The following is a 22,039-nucleotide window of genomic DNA, read 5'->3' as shown; positions in this document are numbered from 1 at the left end:
AACTGGCCAGTTTTCCACAGCTGCCACCTTCTCTGGGTCAGTACGGATGCTGCTCTTGCCTACAGTGTGTCCTAGGACCTAGGTACATTTCCTTCTGAAACAGGTAGCACTTCTTGGGGTTCAGCTTGGGGTGTGCTGCTCGGATCCTGTTCAACACCTCCGACAGCCTCTCCAATTCCTGGTCGAAAGTCCGTCCAAACACAATTACATCGTCCAGATAGTTGAGAGCTGTCTGCCAATGCAGGCCTTCAAGTATGCAATCCATGAGATGCTCAAAAGTAGCTGTGGGATTGCATAGTCCAAATGGCATCACTTTAAACTGTCATAAACTCCACCTGTATGAAAAGGCTGTCTTCTCCTTGTCCGTCTCTGTAACCTTGACCTGATGATATCCTGCCTTCATGTCTAGGGTTGAGAACCACTTGGCACCTGACAGAGCATCCAGGGTGTCATTAATTCTTGGCATGGGTTATGTGTCCTACACTGTCACATCATTCACGGCTTGATAATCTATGCAGCATCTTACTGAGCCATCCTTCTTCCTTACCAGAACCACTGTTGATGCCCAAGGATTGCTGGACTTTTGTATCACTCCTTTACCTCGGAGCTTCTCCATCACCTTCTCCATTTCTTGCCGCTGGGTTGGCGCCATCCTCCGTGCTGGCTGTTTAATTGGGCAGTGATCCCCAGTGTCTATACAATGCTCCACCAGATCAGTGCATCCCAGGTCTAGGTCTCAGGTAGAAAAGACATCAGCAAACTTCATTAGCAGCTGCCTCAACTTAGCACTTGTGAGCCATCCAGGCATTGGTAACTCCTTGAAAACAGGTCTTGTAAGTGTTCTGACAGGTACCCATCATCCTTGACTATGCTCCTTTTACAAGCCTTTCTCTGATGCCACTCGGGGTCCACCGCCTGGCACAGTCCCAGAATTTCTCCCTCGTTGAGCTTCTGTGGCCCAGGGGTGAAACTGGCCACTACAACCGGCACTTCTGCGCCTGTTTCCACAAAAGTTCACCCCACCATCACTCTGGCCTTCGTATTGCACCGTGCATCAGGCTCCACTGCCCCTAGACAGCTGTCAAAAGAGTCACTCATCTTGCATTGGAGCAATGTTTTGATTTTGGGGGTATAACTATAGTGCGGAGCACCCTCACCTCACCACTAGAAATGGTACGTCTCACTGCTGTGACAGGAACCTACTTTCTTTGAACCTTCAACTTCATGGAGCAGAAGTCCAGCTCACATCCCATGGACATCAAATAGTCCAGACCAAGAAGGCAAGGATCTTCCATCTCGGCTACATAGACTGAAAGCGTAGCCTCTTGCCATGGCACTTCAATCCAGACATCCAAGGGTCCCCTCAGTTCTGCGATGTACTCAGTTATGCCACACAATTGTTCTGGTGATGCAGGCAGATACCAATGATGTAACACATCAGGCCTCACAAAAGTCTGCTCTAAGGCCGAATCCATCACCATGGAACACATTGTTCCGTCTGTTCTCCCGTCTACTCACACATTGTCGATTGCAGTTCTCTTGCATTTTCTTGGTGGTGGGGCTCCTTGGGAAAGGCAGGCTGGTGGTTTCCCCTTCATGCCAGCTTCCACTAGTTTTCCACTTCTTTCTGGTCTTCTGCAGTCTTCATCTGATCCTCCTTTTTATTCTTCGGACACTCATAACTGAAGTGTCCCATCTCACTACATGTCCAACATGCCTTTGATACACTTGTAGATTTCCTTCCACTACTCTGTTCTTAATCCTTCCTCCATTTGTAACAGTTGTCCTTCTTGTGTCCCGGCTTCCTGCAGAACCAGTAACCTCCTCCTGTCTTCTCCTGTTCCCTATTCCTCTTGTAGCAGTCCTCTTTTCTATGTCCTGGCTTTTCACAGTGCCAGCAACTTCCTTTAAAATATTTCCACTTCACAAACCTGCCCCTTTCTTGCCTTGAATCCTGCACTACAACCTGCTTGAAAAGTGGACGTACCGGACCTGACATAGGACTCAGATTCTAGAGCCCTGGCAAGAGCTTCTTGCATGCTTCTGGGTTGTGCCTGCTTCACTTGCACTTTCAACTCTGCACTATCAAGAGCATCGATGTACTGGTCCTTCAGAAGAATAGCCAAGAGGTTAGGTGCTGCTCCAGGGTATGCCTTGTATGCCATACTCTCCAGGTCATGAGAAAGCTGCTGTAGGCATTTTCCTCAAGCCCGTACACGGTTCTGGAATCTTGCTCTGTAAACCTTAGTCAGATACATGGTCCCATATCTGCACTCCAGCACTTCCACCATGGACTGATAACTGTTCCTCTCCTCTACTGACATCTGGCCCAGAATTTCCATTGCAGCACCTTTAAGGGTAGTAGCAAGCTGCACTGCCCTCTGCGTATCATTCCGACCATTCTGATCAGCAAGTAGATAGCATTGTGATGAGAAAGATTGGAAGTTTAAAGCATGAAGTGCTTGAGAGGGTACAACAAGGAAGAAAAGTTGCTGGTTCCTTGAAAGTAGTGATAAGAAACAGGTAAGTGAGCATGGAAGTAAAAAAGTTACTACATAACAGTATTGTGATACCAACTCTAACATATGGAAAGCTTGGACCTTGTTGGAGGGACAGAAGTCAAGAGTGAAAGCAGTGGAAATGAGTTATTTGAGAGGAGCTTGTGGAGTAGCATGGAGAGACAGACTGACCAATGAGGATGTGAAGGAGCATTGTGGTGTGGATATGGATGTGATAGGAAGCGTTAGGAGAAACACACTGAGGTGGTTTGGCCATGTAGAGAGGATGGAGAGTGAGAGACTGACGAGGAGAGTGTGTGTGAGTCAGGTAGAGAGGGGGAGAGGGAAGGGGAGGCCGAGGATGAGATCGAGGGATGGAGTGGAGAGGTATACGAGAGAAGGAGGTGTGAGCTGGGAGCAGGACAGTGAAATGGCGACATGAAGGCGATTTGTTTGTGGCCATCCCTTACGGGATTAATGCGTCTGGCAATAGATAGATAGAAGTAACTCTGTGCACGGTAAGCTTCCCAAGATACTCCACCATCAGATTCCTGAGGTTTCTTCTTGATTGGACCCCTATTATAGGCATGCACTTCAGTGGTTTGGGGCCTAAAAACTGGGGCATCATAATTAAGTCGAGGACTTAAAACTTCTGCATTCTGATTATTCAACCCTGTAATGCTACCTTTAGATGCCTGTGATACGTCAAGATTAACCATACACTGTCCCTTCTTTTCAAATGCTCCCTGTACACTAACCTGAGGCTCAGCAGTGCCTCAATTTTCTCAATAATTATCTTCACATGGTCGACTTTATGCTGCAGCTGGTTAATGACATGCTGTCTGAACTCTGTCACTATTTCCTCACTAACTGACTTCAACTGGTCGTCTGGTGTTTGCACTCTGTACATTATTGCTTACCTCATCCTTCTGCTGCCGTAGCTCAGCATATACTTCCTCCTTCAGTTGTTTCTGTTCTTCCTTCATTTCCCCCATGAAAGCATCTAACTGTTCTTGTATCCTCAGTTGTAGTTCCCTCTGTTGCTCCTGCAATGGCTCTTGAAGTCGTTCATATCGTTCTTCGCGTTGTGCCTCTAATTGTTCTTTGAGTTCTTTTTGTCCCTCAATCTGTGCCTGTAGTCATTCTGTGCTTGTAGTTGGACATCTTGTGCTTGTAATTGGACATTATGTGCTTATAATTGCTCTTTAAGCTCTTTCTATCCTTCATTCTGAGCTTGCAATAGCTTCATGATTGATGCTAGACATGCGTCTTCTTGTCTAGCTTGGGCTCTGGTCTGTACATCTTCTGCTTCCATGTCGAAGGTTAGACTCTCTGCCGCACTTACATTATCCACACTCCTGACACCACAGTTACGTCCCCATCCTACACTGCCACAGGCTCCAACAGTTCAGTACAGGAAGGACGTTGCCCAGTGAGTTGTTCTTCCTATGGTCAGCCTTTCGGTTTACAGTACACAAGACCAATCCAGGCATAGTAAATAATCTATGGTTTCTTAAGTTCACTGTCTATATTTTCCAAAATTTTTACACTTAATGCTTGCCAACTTCACTATTTTCACAAACACCGAAGATACACAAACTTCTCAAGCGCACTGACACTTAATGCTTGCCAACAACACTTCACTATTTTCACAAGTACCAAGGATATACAGACTTTACTCTGACACTTCCCTACACTCAAACTGAACTGAAAACCGACTGACCCTGCTGTAGTCTCTTTCCCATCCTTATAAAAGCTTGCATTGTTCTAGACTGATCTACATTTCTCCACAGTTCTGGTGTATTCCCAAGGGAGCACGGTTACAAAACTTACCAACTCGGAGACGTCCAAAACATGCCAGAGTTTTCTTACATTACATAACACTGTAAATTACTTAGTATACAAACAAATTAAATTACCGGTACATAATTTAACAAGCTGTCACATAAATAAAACATTACTGAGAAATAGAGCAGAACAATTAATGTACAACTTATGAAATAACTACGCTCACAATAGCAGGCTAACTGGTATTTCTGACTCGTAACGGTAAAATACCAGGAACATTGAGAAACGTCCAGACTACCTAACTGGCAAATCCCGCTTCTCAACAATATTCAGTTGTGCTAACTTGACTTTTACACATATTATGCTTCATTAATAATCAGATGCATTTCCTTCAGCATTATTTACTTTGCTGTTCTTAGCTGAAACACTAGTTAGTATGGTAAATCTAATATTGAAAATTCACTCTACTCACAATTCACCATGAAAGAATTGCAAAAGATGAAGTAGCTGGACTGTGAGGAAACTTACCCCTTGAATATGAATGGCGTCCTTTTTATTTAAGTCTAGTTGCTATCAGATGATTTTATGCAACCTGGGAAACCCCTCGTACTGAAGAGGTTTATTAAGGCTATTTCTATGAAAAGCCAAATAAAACTGTCAGAAGGCAAGAATATGATGAAAAAGACATCTGAAATCATTAAATATCTTCCCAAATCAGATAGAAGCCCTGCCTGAAATAGTCAAGGCTGTGGATGGTCGGTGTGAGGTGTATGTTGACGGGGGATTTTCTTCAGGCACACACATCTTTAAAGCTCTTGCCCTTGGTGCTCAAATGGTACGTACTGCACCGTTCTTTTTGTCTCTCACTTTCTTGAAATCAATAAATCTTCATCTTCATTATCATCCTAACTCTTACTCCCACCTAAAAAGATGAGGTGGAGTGCAAACCAACAAATACTAGAGAGGCACTCAGAGATCGCATACTTCCGCCAATGTCGGATCCAGATCCGCCCCCAAATTTTAAGAATTCTTTCTTGGCCCATGGCCCACCCGTCCACATAATTTCATTGAAATTCATTGAGAACTTTTGGAGATACTGTTCCATAGGACCCGAAACCGCCCCCAAATTAATCAGTTGTGTCTTGGCCTATGGTCCACCCTTCCACAAACTTTCATTGAAAATTATTGAGACTTTTGGAGATATGGTGTGAACAAACAAACAAATAATTCCGGATCACAGCCAAAATTTAATCGATTGTTCAATGGGCCATACCCAAACCCTCCAAAATTTTTCAGCAAAATCCTTTCATAACTTTTTGAGTAATCCTGCTAACTGAGACAGACAGACAGACAGACAAATAAACGCGGGCTAAAACTTACACCTAGCGGAAGTAAATAAAGCATAAAAGTGTGAAGACTATAACAGAATGCCGTGACACCAAGCCACTACCCCAACATCACTTTAATGAGTATATACTAAAGAGCCCCAAGATAAATAGATAGAAGAGAGGCAGATAGACAGATATTACTTTGCATATTTTCTTCACAGATGCAGTTTACATACAAGTAAATCATACAATACAAAGAACCAATACTCTCAGGAATAACTAAATTACAGCAATAAGAGCTAATGTGTGTGTGTGCAGGTGTTCCTCGGGCGTCCGCTGTTGTGGGGGCTGACATGTGAGGGTGAGGAAGGGGCTTATAACATCCTGAATATCCTACAGCAGGAGCTGGACTCGACCATGGTACTCTCAGGTAAATATGTCATCATGGTATAGTTGCAGACTGTATCACTCCACTTTATGATGAAACAAATCTGAAACTTACCTAACATTCTGGAAAAGTTGTTTGGGTTCCGAAGATTATAATTACTATAGTTCTTAGTTTCAATAATCATTGTTCACTCTCTGTCATTTATCATACAATACAACGGATGCCATTTTTAACTCTGGCCTACACTATAAGTGCAGACTGATTTAAATATATATAAACCATCTATACTGCTATAACATAATCTCAACACTCAGCATATAATGCATGCAGCCTCATACCTCCTACAGCACAGCAGGAGGAGGATTTTTTTTTTTTTTTTTTTACTTGTCCGACTCTGGGCAAAGGCTTCAGGGCCAGTTTCTTGTGGGGCAGTGACCTATGGCCCAGTAGTCCTCCTACACCTCCACATGTCACCACTTCGGCTCTAACACCCACCATCCAAACTGATTACATGCTAGGGCTGTCTCATACAGGACTGGTGTACTGGTATTAGCGGGGGTATTTTTACATGTCGGCAGGTCATCTCGAAGATCAGGAAAGTCTGTTTTTAGGAAATTCAAACCCTTAAACTGTTCCCTGCCCCAGTCGGGATTCGATTCTGGGTCCATTAGGACTGCAGGCCACCTCTCTACCGATTCAGCCACCGTTGTTTTGTCTCTCCTGATTCATAGCCCCAAAGAAACAGAGTACTACTCTGTATACCACTAACTCAGGTACCGTACACCTAATGACAGTAGCTAGTCTACACACATAGGTACTGGCAAGCAGTTCTACTATATATAACCCAAACATGGTACCTGGACACATTCAAAGTTACATTACAGATGACTTTGCTCGTGAACTGCTTATGCTCCTGAAAAGACCCATAACCTTTTTCCAACACACAGTACAATAAGCTTTCTGTATATCACTAACAAAACAGTGCAGTAATCTAACAAATTTTACCCACAGGTTGTGCTACAGTGAAGGACATTACAAGGGACATGGTTATTCGTAAAGAGTATTATTCACGTCTCTGAAACAGCACACATTGTTTTAAAAAAGTACTGAACCTATACTGAAGACAGTCAGCTTTTATCACAACGAAATCCACATACAGCATCAAAGTACGTTTGCGTCTCCTACCTCTATTTTATCGCAAAATTCATTAACACTTGAACAGTATATAGTGGATTTAGGTGTATATTATAATTTATCTGTGGATGATAAATACACCTTTCGTCACTACATCTTATTCAAGCATCTATGAATCCTGCAATAAGAAAGAGGAAGGAGAGGGAAACAAACTTTAGTATATGACCGTACAATGAACTCGTCGGACCTGTTTTAGTCTGCTAAGAGGCCTCACTATCACCTCTTCCTTGGGAATATACTTTGCATATTACATATCGATTTTCTCTTGCATCGATGTAAATCGTACAAGTACTTTTATAAAATCAGCTATTTGTATCAAAACATTTTACATGCCACACCTTAATATTCTTTCACATCTACTTTAGTCATATCTTAATGAAATCAACAAGGCTTGAATAAATATTACAAACAAGAACACTAAAATGGTGTATGACAAAACAAACTGTAAATAACCAGGTGCCAGTACGTCTCTTAAGCTAATAACAACATGAGCAAAGGTGTACCGAACGCCACATGTTGAAAACGGAGAAAAACGCAGTTAAAGATGCATAACTTTCAAAACGCCATAACTTTGGAACTAGTGAATATATATATATATATATATATATATATATATATATATATATATATATATATATTGTGCCCACATCTCTGGCCTCCTCGCTCTTTTTCTGTTATGAGAAGGACCAGCAGCTTTTTGCTCACTACTAGAGTCACTCATGTTCTCGAGACAATTAGAAAAAACACTAAAACAGCTCTGAAAATAGCCAGTTAATCCAGGCAGTGTTCTAGGCCGCCTGGTAAACAAAAAACTGCATCACATGGCAACTGATTCCCAGACCACAGTTGCCAACGTCTTGCTGAGCTCTCTGCCTTTCCCATTTTCTCTACATTATGGCTAACTTACCCTTAAAATCATGCAGTTTTATGCTAAAATATTCCATTATGTTAGAATAATGATACAATAATTAATAATGCCATGAAAAAAAATGCATGATTGTGAGCATAAAGAAATGCTAACCTCTGGTAACACCAGACAACACGTTCCTGGGAGGCACTTGATACATAATGTGACCAGCATGAAGGCTTGTCGATCCACTGAGGTGAAGCGGCCAGTGAGACTATGTTACAGAAAGGGAATTTGAACCCTAATGTCAGTTGCTTTCTGTACCTCGTGGTTGCTATCCAGATCAAAGAGGGTTTGGGCTACATACTGGTATACTTAACTCGGTTTTGCTTGCAGTGGCGCTCGGTACACTATGTTATTAGGGGCCTCATATGATCTGAGGGGTCAATCAATACATTTCCAGTGTTGGTGTTTCTTTTACAGTATATATGTTTTAGGACTAATACAGGTATAAGAATATTCCACAGTACTATAAATCTTGTATTACAATTCAGTAGCCAAATACATGGCATTATACCACATATTTTTGCACCACAGTCTACATTTAGAGTGTTTCTGTTATCGAATTCAGTAAAATTATGTATAAAACAAGACAATTTAGAGAAACTGTTCTGCAAGTCTCCTTTCAATGTATTTACTGGAAACAGTGTTTGCACTTCATCACCATCATAAAGAATTTCCCCCCCAACTACGCATGTTATAAGGTAGGATCAAGAAACCGTGGAAAAGAAAGCATAAAACAAAGCGCAAGAATTCAGTGTCTAGATCACTGGTTCTCAAACTGGGAGCCATTGCCCCCAAGGGGGCCACAGCGGGATTTTCGGGGGGCCAAAGTGGGCTAGTGTAAGTAGTAAACAAGAGTGTGTCTGTGAAATCACAAGTTCTCTTGCCATTGCACACAATATGTTTATATGAATCTGGTTTCTCCACCCTTCTCCACATGAAAAGTAAAAGCCGAAACTGGTTGGATGTGCACCCAGATATGAGATGTGCGTTATCAGTGGCTCAGCCTTGACTCAGTTGAATGATTGAAAGCAAACAGTGTTATCCGTCCTGTCGATGTGTTACAAAATATGCATTCTGATTGATGGTTGTAAGCATTAAAATAAATGGACAGCACCAAAACGGTTTTTTTTTCTTTTTCTCATCATTATTTGTGAGAGGATGAGAGTAAACTGAAAGGGGGCCACGAGGATGTTAAGATCCCCACAAGTGGACAATGAAGTGAAAAAGTTTGAGAATCGATGATCTTGATATACTGTATGTCCCAACATGTCCCAGACTTAACGTGAAGAACTATATGGTGTGGCCAAAAGAAAGAGGAAACTGTTGTTATATTCGAGGGATTAAGAAGCCTCTCTGAATCATTAATTATGAGATTCTGAATTAGCTCCCCAGACAAAAAATAAACAAATACATAAGCAAAATAACTCTTCAAACGTTATCAAAATGAAAGAATTCAAGGATATTACTTTGATCCCTTCACTACAAGAGATTCATCCTCAACAAAGAAGAAAATATAGATATCTTTGCAGGGACAGAATGAGATAGAAATATTATTGAAGTAAAAAGGAGATATTCTGATTCTTTCACTACAGGAGGTCCATCCTTAGCAGCAAAACAAAAATGCAGTGAAAAAACTGAAACAAAATTAATAACAGCAGTAAAAGGATACAATTGTAATGAAGGGGTAAAAAAAAAAACACACACACACCTGCCACTTTGTTTTTACACCATCTTCTACATAAAAACTGATTATTTTGCACTTACTGGTGTAGGGGTGTCTCTGCAGCGGGTGTATGTGGGATGTATGGAGTGTATGGCTCCTGGAACTCTGACTCTGGGATCATGAGTGTCATGGGGGCAGCATCATATTCAGGAGGAGGTTCATCCATACGGATGTGCTTCTCTCATCAACGCAACATCTTGTCAGAAAACGAAAAAAAAAAAAAAAGTTCAGCACTGATATCTATCTTTTACTACAACCAAACACCTCAGTCCCGGAGAGGGTGGCCACAAACAGACCCCGAGTCACCATGTTTTGTGCAATCAAGCTGTCTTCCCTGCCTCTCGCCACTCTCATTCATATACCTTTCCACACGGTCCATTCACATAACCCTCAGTCTACTTCTTCGTGTCAGCGTATACAGGCAGTTCTCATTCACATAACCATCAGTCTCCTTCTCCCTCTGAATCATCGTATACAGGCAGTTCTCATTACCTGTATGTATAAGGAAAGAACCAGATTTGATTAACAGATATATTCATTTTGTAACTGAACAGTAAATAACTGGAATGTATTACCTCAGTATGTAGTGGATTTGAAATCATTTTTGGAATCTGAGAGAAATTTCGATAAAGTTTGAAGTACTCGCTCGTTTTGTATCGCTTTGAAAGGCTCCAATATGTTGGCATGCGCTGGCCTTGGCCACCTATTGATGGCTCTCCAAGCTGCCTGATCTCTGATAGCCTCCTTAGAATTCAGCCCCTTATCCATGAGGACACACTTAGTGATCTCATGCCATATCTTTTTCTGTTTACCTGTGGCAACCTACCCATAAGGTTAATACTTCTCATTTTCTGCAACCAGTTGTCATTCCCCGTCCTCACCGCATTCCCAAGCCATCTCAATCTACCTCTCCTCATCACAACACCAGTACTATACATTCCAGTCCCATCCTACCTCTTGACTCCTCCATCGTAAACCTAGCCCCGTCAGGCCTCGCACTCAAGGACACGCTGAACATCCACCTAATCATTGTCATTTCTGTACATTTCAGCCTGCGAATATCCTCTTCCTTTACTGCCCAGGTGTCACTACCATACAGCATTACACTCCTAACAAATGCCGCATACAAAGATCCTTAGCATTAAGGAACAGCCCTATCAATGTCAAGAGAGGCAATAGCCCTCTGAACTTCTTTCAACCACTCCTCACTCTAGTCAAAGAGCTAGCTCCAGCCTCACCTCCAGCACATAATATGTCTCCCAAACAACAGAACTCTTCCACACAGAACAAGATCAATCATTTCAAGCCAGACAGTCTCCACATGCTCTCCCCGACAAATGAAATCAGCATTATCTTGCATCTACCTCTAATACTACTACATCTCTTATGCACCCACTTTTCACAAACACTGCACAAGATGGAATTACTTCCCATGCCCTGGCGGCAAACCGCACATGGCCACTCTCTCTCTTCTTCGATAGTACCACCAGCAGCCCTAGATACCATCACCTTTATTTTATCAGCATTTACTCTAAAGCCCTTGTGCCCCATACCATCTCTCCTTTTCCTAAATCTTTCCTCCGCCTCCCTTTCACTTGCAGCATTTAACACCAAATCATAGCATACAACATCTTCCACGAAAGTCCATTTCTGAAGTCATGTGAGAGGGCTTCAAGCACCATGATAAACAACAAAGGGCTCAAGACTGACCCCTGATGCACACCAACATTCCCAGGAAACCCATCACTCAAATTTCCATTCACTTTTGCCTGGGTGCAAGCACCCACATACATAGCCACAGCCACTCTAACCTGCCACTCCTCGATCCCAAGCTTTCTCATTGTCCACTTCACCACCTCCCTAGGGACTATGTCAAACGCCTTCTCCAAATCAACAAAAACAAAGTGAAGATCCCTCTTCTTTCCTATATATTTTTCCTGAAGCTGTCAAACAATGAATATGGCATCAGTACTCCCTTTGCTTGGCATAAATCCAAACTGCATCTCATCAATATTCTTATTCTCAAATCGAACCTTCTAGCAATCTCCCCATTACCTTCATTATTTGGTCCGAAAGATTTATGCCTCTATACTTTTCTCCTTCTTGGGCATCACCCATGTACACATTTACAATCACACTCTTCAGCTAATAATCTGGGGCAACACAGTCATATATAATCGTATTTATCAAGTCAGTAACCAACCCCACTCCTGTATCTCCTGAGGCTTTCAACATTTCAGCAGTCAACCCAGACACAGCTGTCGCCTTCCCCACGTGCATCCTGCTTATTGCCCTGTTCACGGTAGCCATATATATATATATATATATATATATATATATATATATATATATATATATATATATATATATATATATATATATATATTGTTACATAGCCTATGATTTCATCATCCTTTGTGTAATTTTAACGCACAGTATGCTGCATGTTTGATCACGAGCGTGTTCTGCCTCAGTTACCCCCTTCTACCGTTATAGTAGAGTAAGTCGTCCTCTATGTTGTTCAAAGCGGGATTGTCAACTCTTTGTCCCCATGGCTTCATTTGCGCGTCCTTCTTACAAGTTGTATCAAGCTCTGCTGGCCCCTATATAATGAGCTCAGTCTCTGCATCATTGCCACTTAGATCTGCTCCTCATTTTGTTCACATCTCTGTCCTCCCCTGTACAGTTATTATTATTATGAGTGCTCAAGAAATCTCCAAACATCTAGCAGCTGTGTGTAATTTGAGTATAACTGTTATTGCATTTTTTCCTTGTACTGTGTAGCATAAGGTTAATTCTTAGGCCTAGTGAGGTTTTTGATTAATGTTGGGTTTTATGTCAGTCATTTTTGATAATAGTTTGTATCTGTAATAATTTATCTTGCATTAACTGAGCATTACCTGGTGTATTTTCATTTTATCAGGGCTGACTTAGATAAATTTACTCTTGCTTATTTCGTGTTAATAGAGGCTATTGCAGTTAACCATATATTTAACCTGTTTATTTGCCATTACATTATCCTTATGAGTCCTGAATGTTTTGTTGTTAGTTTGAGCATTAAACTTTAACTTGTAATTTTACCTAACTCTTTTGTTTTGAACCTGGAACTTTACGGGACAGTAGTGATTTTTAGTATTCTCACTTAAAGTGTTCATTATCTCTCTCTGTTCCGTAACATAAATTTGGCGACCTCTTATCAGGATATTCAGGATATTATCATAAGGATATTGCTTGATATTTTGTGACTGTGATTTATTCATGATGTCTACTATTACTACACTTGATGAAGCCAAAGATTTTTTCTCAAATGTGCAAACAGTGTGTGATGTAGAAAACAGAACAAAGAATGAACTTAAGCTTGTTGCTCAACAATTGGGAATTGCTGTTCGCTCTCATCATTCTAAAGATCAAATTGTTGACATGATTAATGAAAGCTTGTTTAATGTAACTCCTCCAAATGAGCAAACGCAGATTGAATTAGCTAAGTTACAGCTAGCCCTGCAGGAGGCTAAGGCTAAGGAGGCGGAGTCTCGTGTTAAGGAGGCTGAATTTCAAGCACGTTCTGAGGCTGAGGCACAAGTTGAAATTGCTAGGATTCAGGCAGACCATGAGTATCGCATGAAACAAGGTGGAACTGGATCATCTAGCTCTGATGATTTTGATGTGGCTAAAAATGTTAAACTTGTCCCTCCTTTTAATGAATCTGATTTAACCAAGTATTTTCAATTGTTTGAGAGGGTAGCTACAGGTTTTAATTGGCCTAAGAAGTATTGGCCAGTACTCCTTCAAACTGTTCTCACCGGTAAAGCTCAAGTAACTTATGCATCTTTGCCTCAGGATCAGTCTGATAATTATGATGTAGTTAAGAGCTTGATTCTTAAGGCCTATGAGCTTGTTCCTGAAGCTTATAGAGTAAAATTTAGGACAACTTACAAGCAAGATAAGCAATCCCATGTTGAGTATGCAAAAATCAAAGAAGATTTGTTAGAGCAGTGGTTAAATTCTAAGAATGTGGATTCTGATTTTGACAAATTTAAGCAGATGATTTTGCTGGAGGACTTCAAAAGGTGTATTAGTAAAGATGTAAGCCTATATCTTGATGAGAGAAGAATAGATAATTTGTCTGATGCTGCAGTTTTAGCTGATGAATATGTTCTCACTCACAAGAGATATTCTAAAGAAAAATGGAAAGCTGAGAGTAAGTACGTTGCCTCTACTCAGAGTACAGGTAACAGGAAAGAGAATAAGGATGATGTTTCTCAGGAAGTAAATACCAGCTTCACCTCTAGATTTCAGAAAAGTAAATGTACTTATTGTAGTAAGCTTGGTCATACTACGGAGAGATGTTTCAGGATTTGAACAAAAAGGAGTCTTTAAATATTCAGTCAATTGGTCTAGTGTCCACTCTTGAGAGTTCCCAGAATTCTTTAACTGAGTTAACTGAACCTGCTTTGAGGGGTAACTTAAATTCTCATGATGGAGCTCCTCTTTTGAGCAGTAACGTGGGTGACACTCTCAAGAGTTCATGTGCTAATTTCCTGTCTGATGGTTTTGTCAGTCCTCTGGACAGTAATGACAGGAAATCAGTTAAAATATATCGTGATACAGGTGCTTGCCAATCCCTTATGCTGACCAGTGTTCTAGGCTCTAATGTTAATTCCTCTGATGAAACTGTAATCTTACAAGGTGTAGGGAATAATTACTTCTCTGTCCCTCTGTGCAGAGTGAATTTAGGGTCTGGTTTTGTTAATGGTTCCGTTATGGTTGGGTTGGTTGAGACACTCCCAATGTCAGGTGTAACTTTCTTACTTGGAAATGATATTGGTGGAAGTCAAGTGTGTCCAGCTCCTCAGTTGTCTAGTGAGCCAGTGGCTGCGGCCCAGGATTGTGATGTCCCTGATGTGTTTCCTGCATGTGCTGTCACTAGGGCTAAGTCTAAAGTTACTGGTGATTTAGAGGATAATGATGATGATGATGATGTTATCCTAGCTGACACTTTTCTTGCTAATTTGGACCACTCACCAGATGAGGCAGTACCCCGTAGTGTTGATAATTTGTCTCGTCAAGAGTTGGTTGAGTTGCAGGTTGCTGACCCTGAGTTGAAAGGTCTAGCTAACTCTGCTTACAGTGAAGAAGAGTCAGCCGGTGCTTCTACTTGTTATTATGTAAAGTCAGGAGTACTTATGAGGAAGTGGAGACCCCCAACAGCATCAGCCGACTGTGAATGGGAGGTTGTACATCAAGTTGTCATCCCTCGTGTTTGTAGGCAGGATATCATTCGAGTGGCTCATGATTCCAGTTTGGCAGGACACCTTGGAGTGAGGAAGACTGTGGCACGCATTTTGAAACACTTCCACTGGCCAGGTATCTTCAGGGATGTTTCCTGGTATTGTAAGTCTTGTCACACCTGTCAAGTTGTGGGGAAGTGTAATCAGATTGAAAAGGTTGCACCTCTAGTTCCCATTCCTCCTTTTGAGGCGCCTTTCACCCGTGTGTTGGTGGATATTGTGGGCCCTCTTCCTAAGACTTCTTCAGGATTTTCTTATGTGTTGACTCTGATTGATATGGCTACTCGTTATCCTGAAGCCATTCCACTTAGAAATATCTCAGCAAAGAACGTGGTTAAGGAAATGCTAGGGTTCTTCACAAAGTTTGGTCTGCCCAAGGAGGTACAGTCAGACCGGGGAAGTAATTTCATGTCAAATGTTTTCAAGCAGTCTCTGAAAGAGTTGGGCATCACCCAGATCACGTCTTCAGCTTACCATCCCCAGACGCAAGGAGCGTTGGAGAGATATCATCAAACACTCAAATCGATGCTCAAGAAATACTGTTTGGAACATCAGAAAGACTGGGATAAAGGTCTTCCATTCGTTGTGTTTGCTGCAAGAGAATCTCCAAATGAATCACTGGGCTTCTCACCTTTTGAACTACTGTTTGGCCATGAAGTAAGAGGACCCCTTAAGTTACTCATGGAATGCTGGCTGTCGGAGGAAGATGACGTCAACCTGCTGGAGTATGTGATGAAGTTCAAAGAACGGCTGTCCACTGCTTTACAGCTGGCGAGAGAGAATTTAGGAGCTGCTCAGGAGAAGATGAAGACTTGGTATGATAAGAAGTCCAGGTTACGCCATTTTCAGCCAGGAGATCAGGTTTTGATTCTGCTACCAGTTCATTGGCAACCTCTTCAAGCCAAGTTTAGTGGTCCTTATTTCGTGAAGAAGAAACTCAGTGATGTCAACTATGTCATCGCCACACCAGATCGTAGAAAGAGCAAGCAACTATGTCACATCAACATGCTAAAGTTATATCACAGGCGGGACGAAAATAATCCAGTCTGCACTGTAGCTGTTCCACCCGAGTCTGCAAGTGAAGCTCTCCCATTCAGCATGAGCCTGAGTGATAGTTTGGGGAAGAATCCTGATATCATGAATGATCTCCAGACTAAGCTTTCTCATCTACCTCCCGAGGAAAGGCAGGAGTTTTCGGCATTACTGCAGGAGTACCCGCAAGTGTTCCGTGCTACTCCAGGAAGAACCACTGTGTTGATGCATGATGTCGATGTTGGAGACGCAAAGCCAATTAAATTGCCTCCTTACCGTGTGAACCCAGTGAAAGCTCCTCTCATCCAGAAGGAGCTTGGCTACCTGTTGGACCACAAGATGATTGAGCCCTGTCAGAGCGAGTGTAGTTCTCCTGTCACTCTGGTCCCTAAGCCAGGTGGGTCACAGCGGCTTTGCATTGACTACAGACGTGTTAATCAGATAACCAAAACAGACACTTACCCTCTCCCTCGTGTGGAAGATTGCATAGACAGGATCGGAAAGGCTAGGTACATAAGTAAGTTTGATTTGTTAAAGGGATACTGGCAAGTACCTATGACTGAACGTGCTAGGGAATGTTTTGTAACACTAGGAAAGACTTTTGCTTGTTCTGTAATGCCAGATACAGATTGTTTTAGAGTAATAAGAAATTTCCTTTGTAAATTTCTTTTTTCTTTGTGGGGAGGTGTTACATAGCCTATGATTTCATCATCCTTTGTGTAATGTTAACACACAGTATGCTGCATGTTTGATCACGAGCGTGTTCTGCCTCAGTTACCCCCTTCTACCGTTATAGTAGAGTAAGTCGTCCTCTATGTTGTTCAAAGCGGGATTGTCAACTCTTTGTCCCCATGGCTTCATTTGCGCGTCCTTCTTACAAGTTGTATCAAGCTCTGCTGGCCCCTATATAATGAGCTCAGTCTCTGCATCATTGCCAATTAGATCTGCTCCTCATTTTGTTCACATCTCTGTCCTCCCCTGTACAGTTATTATTATTGTGAGTGCTCAAGAAATCTCCAAACATCTAGCAGCTGTGTGTAATTTGAGTATAACTGTTATTGCATTTTTTCCTTGTACTGTGTAGCATAAGGTTAATTCTTAGGCCTAGTGAGGTTTTTGATTAATGTTGGGTTTTATGTCAGTCATTTTTTATAATAGTTTGTATCTGTAATAATTTATCTTGCATTAACTGAGCATTACCTGGTGTATTTTCATTTTATCAGGGCTGACTTAGATAAATTTACTCTTGCTTATTTCGTGTTAATAGAGGCTATTGCAGTTAACCATATATTTAACCTGTTTATTTGCCATTACATTATCCTTATGAGTCCTGAATGTTTTGTTGTTAGTTTGAGCATTAAACTTTAACTGGTAATTTTACCTAACTCTTTTGTTTTGAACCTGGAACTTTACGGGACAGTAGTGATTTTTAGTATTGTCACTTAAAGTGTTCAGTATCTTTCTTTGTTCCGAAACAGTATATATATATATATATATATATATATATATATATATATATATATATATATATATATATATATATATATATATACATATATATATAGATGCCGCACGAGGAGGGAAAATGTGTGTCCGCTTGGCCGTTATGTTGGAAAGGTCGAGCGCACGTCGTGTGCTATGGTCTGCTCTAAAATTGTACCACCTTTAAATTCTCTGTAGTGCCACAGTGTTACACTAACAAGCGAACAATTGGCACCAGACAACAGGGAATAACTTTTGATGGGTAAGTATAAACAATTTATACTATAAAACCAATACAAACGTTATATAGTCCAGCACTGCTCAGACTGATGCATCCAGACGTGCAGTACTTCCCTACTGAGTTTAGCTGTAATATAAACAAACTAGTTAGTGAGAATGTTAGCTGATCTTATAACGTTTCACAGTACCACAATGCAGTAAATTCTGTTTCACTAAGGTACTCAGCGTACAGTACTCAGATTCTCATGTACTGAGTCACGTGACTACAGGAACTCACAATGGTTAGGCAATGGTCAAGAAAGCCCTTGCTACCTCACTTTCGTTTTTTTTTTTTTTTTTGCAATTTTTTGATGGGATGGCACTGTGTAAACATTATGGAAGCAAAATTTGAGTATGGTGCATAAGTCAGAAATGTATTTACTCCAGGAAAGCAATGCTGGGTCTCAGGAGTGTATTTTCTGGTGAAATTACTACCCTAACACAACCTAACCATCTATGAGCCTAACGATTTCAGATGTTCAGTATTTCCTATATATATATATATATATATATATATATATATATATATATATATATATATATATATAAGTGTGTGTATGTTTCTTACCTAATAGTTCTTACCTAATTGTATCTTTACAGAAATGAGTCAAGCTCGTACTGTCCCGTGTGTTACACCATTTTTATTGTACATATCCTTAAATTTAAGAAATATTATGGCACACACTATTTCAGTCGGTAGTGCATTCCATTGATCAATGGTCCTATTTGGGAAATTAAAATTCCTTACGTCTTTATCACCTCTCTTTTTATGCAGTTTTTTGCAGTGTCCTTTTGCTGATACATCCCCATAGGTTATGTTATCATTTATGTGTATTTTCTCCTTCCCTGTTATGCATTTATATAGCATAATCATGTCTCCTCTTTTCCTTGTCTCCTGTAGTGTAGTCAGATTCAGTTTTTCTAGTCTTTCTTCGTAGCTTAGATCCGTTATGCTTGGTACCCATCTTGTAGCGGCCCTTTGAACTTTTTCAATCTTATTTGTTTGTTTGTTTTTTTGAGATAAGGACTCCAGATTACTGACGCATACTCCAGGGTTGCTCTGATGAATGATGTTATTATCATTCTTAGCATATCTTCATTTATGTATGTGAATTGTTACGGAACAGAGAAAGATAATGTACACTTTAAGTGAGAATACTAAAAATCACTACCGTCCCGTAAAGTTCCAGGTTCAAAACAAAGAGTTAGGTAAAATTACAAGTTCAAGTTTAATGCTCAAACTAACAACAAAACATTCAGGACTCATAAGGATAATGTAATGGCAAAAAACAGGTTAAATATATGGATAACTGCAATAGCCTCTATTAACACGAAATTAGCAAGAGTAAATTTACCTAAGTCAGCCCTGATAAAATGAAAATACACTGGGTAATGCTCAGTTAATGCAAGATAAATTATTACAGATACAAACTATTATGAACAATGGCTAACAATAAGAACCTTACATGAATTACAAAAATCTCACTAGGCCTACAAATTAACAACTTATGCTATACAGTACAAGAACAAAATGCAATAACACTTATACTCAAATTACACAGCTGCTAGATGGTTGGAGACTTCCTGAGCACTCACAATAATAACTGTACAGGAGAGGACAGAGATGTGAGCAAAATGAGGAGCAGATCTAAGTGGCAATTAATGTAGAGACTGAGCTCATTATATAGGGGCCGGCAGAGTTTGATACAACTTGTAAGAAGGACGCGCAAATGAAGCCATGGGGACAAAGAGTTGACAATCCTACTCTGAGCAACAGAAAGGACGACTTACTCTACTATAACGGTAGAAGGGGGGGACTGAGGCAGAACACGCTCGTGATCAAACATGCAGCATACTGTGCATTAAATTTACACAAAGGATGATGAAATCATAGGTTATGTAACACCTCCCCACAAAGAAAAAGAAATTTACAAAGGAAATTTCTTATTACTCTAAAACAATCTGTCTAAAGTCTAGATAAGCAATCTGCAATAACATTTTCTTTCCCCTTGACATGTTGTATGTCTAATGAATACTCCTGAAGAAGTAGACTCCATCTTGTTAATCTCTGATTTTTATCTTTAAACTTACTAAGGAATTTCAGTGGGTAATGATCGGTATAAATGACTATGGGGTCAAAACCAGAACACAAATAAAATGAAAAATGCTGTAAACCCAGAATCAAGGCCAAAAGCTCTTTCTCAATAGTTGAGTAGTTCTTTTGAGGTGGAGTGAACTTCTTACTGTAATAAGATACAGGGTGTTCAATACCCTGATCATCCTCTTGCAGCAAAACAGCCCCAGCTCCTGTATCCCTTGCGTCAACAGCCATCTTAAAAGGCTTAGCAAAATTTGGAGTAGCGAGCACTGGCTGACTTAATAGGATAGCTTTAAGTTTGTTGAAAGAGGATTCACAGTTATCGGTCCAGACAAATTTAACTCCCTTTTTCAGTAGGTCTTTAAGTGGTGATACAAGAATAGAAAAGTTAAGAACAAATCTCCTGTAATAACCTACCATTCCCAAATCTCTTTGTAGCTCTTTCCTACTTTTAGGTCTGGGAAGATCACTTATAACCTGAACCTTAGCTCCTGGTGGTGCAAAATGTCCATCACCAGTTACATACCCAAGGTACCGAACTTTAGCTTGACCAAACTCACACTTTGATAAATTAGCTACAAGATTAGCATGAACCAAACGCTCAAGAAATTTATTGACATGGCATAGGTGATCTTTCCAGTTGTCACTGAAGATTAATACATCATCAATATAAACAACACACCCTGCCAAACCCTCTGTTACAACATTCATGAGCTTCTGAAATGTGGCTGGTGCATTCTTCATACCATATGGCATTACCGAACATGCAAAAGTCTTTCCTAGTGTTACAAAACATGAGATCTCCCTAGCACGTTCAGTTATAGGTACTTGCCAGTATCCCTTTAACAAATCAAACTTACTTATGTACCTAGCCTTTCCGATCTTGCCTATGCAATCTTCCACGCGAGGGAGAGAGTAAGTGTCTGTTTTGGTTATCTGATTAACACGTCTGTAGTCAATGCAAAGCTGCTGTGACCCACCTGGCTTAGGGAATAGAGTGACAGGAGAATTCCACTCGCTCTGACAGGGCTTAATCATCTTGTGGTCCAACAGGTAGCCAAGCTCTTTCTGGATGAGAGGAACTTTCACTGGGTTCACACGGTAAAGAGGCAGTTTAATTGGCTTTGCGTCTCCAACATCGACATCATGTGTCAACACAGTAGTTCTTCCTGGAGTGGCACGGAACACTTGCGGGTACTCCTGCAGTAATGCCGAAAACTCCTGCCTTTCCTCGGGAGGTAGATGAGAAAGCTTAGTCTGGAGATCATTCATGATATCAGGATTCTTCCCCAAACTATCACTCAGGCTCATACTGCATGGGAGAGCTTCACTTGCAGACTCGGGTGGAACAGCTACAGTGCAGACTGGATTATTTTCGTCCCGCCTGTGATATAACTTTAGCATGTTGATGTGACATAGTTGCTTGTTCTTTCTACGATCTGGTGTGGCGATGACATAGTTGACATCACTGAGTTTCTTCTCCACGAAATAAGGACCACTAAACTTGGCTTGAAGAGGTTGCCCATGCACCGGTAGCAGAATCAAAACCTAATCTCCTGGCTGAAAGTAGCGTAACCTGGACTTCTTATCATACCAAGTCTTCATCTTCTCCTGAGCAGCTCCTAAATTCTCTCTCGCCAGCTGTAAAGCAGTGGACAGCCGTTCTTTGAACTTCATCACATACTCCAGCAGGTTGACGTCATCTTCCTCCGACAGCCAGCATTCCTTGAGTAGCTTAAGGGGTCCTCTTACTTCATGGCCAAACAGTAGTTCAAAAGGTGAGAAACTCAGTGATTCATTTGGAGATTCTCTTGCGGCAAATACAACAAATGGAAGACCTTTATCCCAGTCTTTCTGGTGTTCCAAACAGTATTTCTTGAGCATCGATTTGAGTGATGATATCTCTCCAACGCTCCTTGGTTCTGGGGATGGTAAGCTGAAGACGTGATCTGGGTGATGCCCAACTCTTTCAGAGACTGCTTGAAAACATTTGACATGAAATTACTTCCCCGGTCTGACTGTACCTCC

General features: G+C 41.0%; 1 protein-coding gene across 1 annotated transcript in view; it reads left to right on the top strand.

Moving 5' to 3' along the window:
* The window catches only part of LOC145395432 (uncharacterized), a 29,145-nt gene extending 22,064 nt beyond the window's left edge, over positions 1 to 7,081 (top strand). Inside the window, exons 8-10 of the mRNA XM_080269036.1 lie at positions 5,005 to 5,121; positions 5,933 to 6,044; positions 7,014 to 7,081. Coding sequence (XP_080125162.1) covers positions 5,005 to 5,121; positions 5,933 to 6,044; positions 7,014 to 7,081 — 297 coding nt within the window. The remainder of the gene's footprint in view (positions 1 to 5,004; positions 5,122 to 5,932; positions 6,045 to 7,013) is intronic.
* Positions 7,082 to 22,039: the final 14,958 nt, after the last annotated feature.

Source organism: Coenobita brevimanus, chromosome 4, assembly GCF_032717465.1.
Source record: "Coenobita brevimanus isolate Jiangsu-jjx chromosome 4, ASM3271746v2, whole genome shotgun sequence".
NCBI classification, from domain to species: domain Eukaryota; kingdom Metazoa; phylum Arthropoda; class Malacostraca; order Decapoda; family Coenobitidae; genus Coenobita; species Coenobita brevimanus.
This window is presented reverse-complemented; position numbering and strand designations above follow the sequence as displayed.